Below are 4,610 nucleotides of genomic sequence, written 5' to 3'. Positions count from 1 at the left end.
CTTCCATCAGTGTTAAATCGGAGAAACGGCCATAGATGAAATCGATACGTGCCTTTTGGTGTGTTAACCCACAAAACCTAACCCATGGCTATGAATAATCAATCACATCTTTTCACTTGTAGCGTGGCCGTCCTTTATTAACCTGAACAGAAACATAGTGTGAGAAGGCAGCCCCTCCAGTCCTACTCTTGAACGTCTTTACATTGAACCTGAAAAAACCCTGCTAACTGGTCTGAGATCGGTAACTGGTCGGGCACTTCGAGTACAGGGGAGGCCCTCGAAACCCTGTAGTTTAACATTGACGTCACAGGAAGGCGGCTCCGTGGCGGCGGCACAGGTGTGCTTTTCTTCAGGTGTAAAGCGAGGAAATGAGCGTCCTGCAAAACAAGTTAAACTCTTCCCTGCCGTTATTCGAGTTCAGATCTCGGTTTAGGTATGGCCCAGAACTGCGTGGGGAACTGTGCGCCGTTATTTTTTCTTGCCATTGCTTTTGATTTGTGTGGTTTGGCTATTCTTCTTGTTGGCATTTTCGCCAATCTGAAATTAGACGGTCGGTTCTACGGGGATTTCCTAATCTACACGGGGTCTCTCATCATTTTTCTCAGTTTGATTTGGTGGATTATGTGGTATACTGGGAACGTAAAGGTTTATTCCGACGATTTGGAGAAAAGCACTTTGGATAACTTTGCGCACTGGGCGAGAAAGTTTTCTGAGAGGCTCTCTAAAAGTGGAATGAAAACTCTGGAAGCAGGTGAAAAGTGCAGGGTGAATGGGAATCTCAACGGAACTGTAGCCTTACGTGCTGCACCGCGATACGAAACTTCAATGACTGCTCACGACAACAGAGGTTACGATAGAAGTACTGACAGTCCACTTCCCCAAAAAACTGTTGAGTTGGACATTTTGAAGAACTCCGTGGTGGCCCAGCAGAAAAGCGGAAAAGCGGAAAGGCTTCTTTGAGTTGGTGAGTTTTGTGTTCTTCCTGTGCCCACAGCACCTAACGCTAGTTATGTACTGACAATAATTTAACTAAGGCTATGGTTAATAAAACGTTTAAAACCTAGTGTTGAAAGCAGTGGCGATATTATACTCTTTTTAGGGGTGCTCAAGCACACCTACAATTCATCTCAGCACCCCTAAACAAATAATAATAATACAACATTTTAAAAATTGAATTATTATGAATTATTATTATCTTAAATAAGTTATAGTGCTCTAACGTAAGAGTTTGCAAACGTGTCTGTTTGTGACCGAGGACAAAACAGTGTCCTAAGACATTTCATGAGAGGGATTTATTGTTGACACATCATTATCATTTCATTTGATGCTGGTAGAAAGGGACCCTTTTGTAAGGCACTGTTTCCATGTCACATTCCCATGAGGGGCTGATCCTAGAATCGCCGCTGGTTGAAAGTGATAAACGTAAGCTGTTCCCAAAGAAGGATTTCACCTTGTCCTCTAGCCCAAAACAAATTCCGATCTCCATTGATTATTCTTTTTTGTAGTCTAGGACTAGGTTTAATCCATGTCTGGGAAACTGACTGTTAAACTTCACACTTAACTCCACTTAATTCCTCTGCAACACTGGGAAAAAAGAGTGTATGTTAGGCACTGTCATTTGCCACTTGAAACTTGACACAATCCCCCAAAAGCATAATAAACAGCACCGCCTTAATGTCGTCCCGCGTTTACCGTGAACACATACGAATTAGGTAGGCTACACCCTTGATTGTCCAATGTAGAAAAGTCTTGTTAGTTTATAAGCCTATTTCTTCTCTCTCAGGCCAATGCACGGTGCCCGAGGACTTGCTTGTTCACTAGCTGCTCATGAATATCTGTAATAATTAATATGTGACTGCTAATAAAACGGTCTCGGTGGCCCTTGGCTTCCTTTTAATTAACGAGTCTGCCTACTGCTGTTCACCTTCACAGCCTCACATTATTTTAGCCGTTAGTTAAGGATTGCCATGTTATGTAACAGCAACGGCGGCCCGGATAGCCTCAGCATATATACGATTTAGATGTCAGATAGAACGCATTGATTCCCATTGAAGTCACCGCACTACAGCCTGCAAGACAAAAGACTTTACTTTCTTTTTCATAAGATTAATTTTACACAACTTTGTTCTCTAAGGGGGTTCTCGCTAATCGTTTAATGTTCGAGATATTTTGTAACTGGAGAGGGGCTAGACGTATAGGCAATTTCAACATGACACTCATAAAAATAGCATATTGTCAGTTATTAAAATGACTGATAAAAAAACTGATCGATGTTGAAACAAATTGTGGCTCTAAAGTCAATGCTTTCAAGATAAATAGGCTGTTTTATCCGCCCTTTTTCCAATGACCAAGAGCCACCACCTAAAGACAACATTACCATTGTCTTGACCAGCTCCTGCGCAATGTTTGACTTCACTTAATTATGTCAGACAGAAGCAAAAGAATATATTAGAAAAAGCTAACATATACAGTTGAGTAATATTTTGCAGAGAGGTAGTCTATCAGGCTCATTCTTCCTAATTGTTCTGGCGTCTATAGATGCTGGTCTCATTCCAAGAAATGTGATCTGATATGGTTACCCTGTATTTGATCATTTATTTGAAGCTATCATTCAGGGTTTTATTCTACAGTGCCCCCCCCCCCCCCCCCCCCCCCTCAAACTGAAGTGTACTGACTGACCCCACAGACAGAGATATGCAAAATGTCTGGGGAATCAAGGATTGTAGGCTATAGGCTATGTGTTGGGCCCATAGATACTTCATCTCCCAGGGTGACTTGACAGAGGAGCCGTTGTCTTATTTTCCCGGATCTTAGCAGTATGAATGCAGGGGCGGCGACCAGATTTTTGGGCCCCATTAATATTGCAATAAAAAAACTGATCGATGTATAAACAAATTGTGGCTCTAAAGTCAATGCTTTCAAGATAAATAGGCTGTTTTATCCGCCCTTTTTCCAATGACCAAGAGCCACCACCTAAAGACAACATTACCATTGTCTTGACCAGCTCCTGCGCAATGTTTGACTTCACTTAATTATGTCAGACAGAAGCAAAAGAATATATTAGAAAAAGCTAACAAATACAGTTGAGTAATATTTTGCAGGCTCATTCTTCTTATTGTTCTGGTGTCTTTAGATGCTGGTCTCATTCCAAGAAATGTGATCCCATGTGATCTTATATGGTTATACCCAGTATTTGATCATTTATTTGAAGCTTTCATTCAGGGTTTTATTCTGCAGTGTTCCCCCCTCTCAAACTGAAGACTATATGTGTACTGACTGACCCCACAGACAGAGATATGCAAAATGTCTGGGGAATCAAGGATTGTAGGCTACAGGCTATGTGTTGGGCCCATAGATACGTCATCTCCCAGGGTGACTTGACAGAGGAGCTGTTGTCTTACTTTCCCGGATCTTAGCAGTATGTATGCAGGGGCGGCGACCAGTTTTTTGGGCCCCATGAATATTGCAATAACCCCCACCCACCCCCCCTCCTCTGTTGTATAAGGCGGGATACTTGTTGTCAGTGACTGCGTGGTTGGTCAGCTGCGTTAAGTTAGTTTTTTGTACATTCCCTGCGTCAGGTGTCTCCTTGCGTGTCATCTGCGTTAAATTGTTTAGTACATTTTCTACAGGCCCATGTCTTTTTGTGTTTGTGTGTTTAACTTTTTTCTTTTCTTTTTGTTTATCTTGCCTGTAGTAACCCCACAATTTACCCTCTGAGTTAATAAAGTACCAACACTACTACTACTTCTACCTCTAGTTAACTGCTAATTGGCTGGGTTGTCAGATTTATTCAATACGAAGGTCATTAAGAAAGCAAAACATCATCTGACAAATCTCACCCCCTTTATGATTCATTTCACACCCTCCATTCAGGATCTTTGTATAGGGTCCCCCTTAGTCAATGTCATTCAAATGTTTTTCTTCCATATGCTATACATTTGCTCAATTTTAATAGGAAAGGTCATTTTCTTTTTCAAGTTTGTATTTGAAATGTGTCATTGATTTTGTCAGTGATACATCATTGACAAAACATACATCAACAAATGGCCCCTAAGGGGGACAGTAAAAGGTTGCTAAACTATTACTTACATGCTGTTCTTGTTTTGCGGGTACATGGTGCCTTTTTTTTTTACACCTAAAGGAACTGAAGACACTTTGTTTGCAGAAGAGGCTTCTGGTTCAGGGACCAGCCCTGCATGCTGCACCATGCAGGCTACACACAGAAGAACTCTCCATTTATTCAATGTAAATAGAATAAATCTTTATTTTTTAAACATCTTGAATTGTTTGTGTTTTGAAAGTAGTGATTCGAAATAAAATTGTCTCAAAACATGAATGTGTGGTGGCTTTTCACAGAACAACTAACACACACACACACACTTTATGCAGTTTCAATTACACTATGGTCCAAGCCTTTGCTGATATTATGTGTAGCATTTGTGTAACCCAGCTGAATTGGTTAAACGTACTCCTCAGTATGAATACCCACCCCTGCCCATCAAGAGCAAGGTTTTTGGTTGGCGTAGCTGAAAGCAGTGTTTATGAAGGCGGAAGTCACGTTTGTAAGTCAGAGGACCCGAGTTCGAACCCTTGTCATGATCGGGAGG

At 41.4% G+C, this 4,610-nt stretch overlaps 1 protein-coding gene across 1 annotated transcript; it reads left to right on the top strand.

Moving 5' to 3' along the window:
• The first annotated feature begins 321 nt into the window (after nt 1-321).
• Nucleotides 322-4,339, top strand: LOC146260086 (transmembrane protein 238-like). The gene is made up of 2 exons (XM_084670816.1): nt 322-964; nt 4,145-4,339. Exon 1 carries the CDS (start codon nt 436-438, stop codon nt 958-960), a length of 525 nt encoding a protein of 174 aa, XP_084526942.1. The 5' UTR covers nt 322-435; the 3' UTR covers nt 961-964; nt 4,145-4,339.
• The last annotated feature ends 271 nt before the right edge of the window (nt 4,340-4,610 follow it).

The sequence above is a fragment of the Hypomesus nipponensis genome, chromosome 13, assembly GCF_054491055.1.
Source record: "Hypomesus nipponensis isolate SF chromosome 13, ASM5449105v1, whole genome shotgun sequence".
NCBI classification, from domain to species: Eukaryota; Metazoa; Chordata; class Actinopteri; order Osmeriformes; family Osmeridae; genus Hypomesus; species Hypomesus nipponensis.
This window is presented reverse-complemented; position numbering and strand designations above follow the sequence as displayed.

Excerpts from the sequence above, each read along its gene's own strand:
- LOC146260086 (XM_084670816.1), top strand. The coding sequence starts at position 436 with ATGGCCCAGAACTGCGTGGGGAACTGTGCGCCGTTATTTTTTCTTGCC.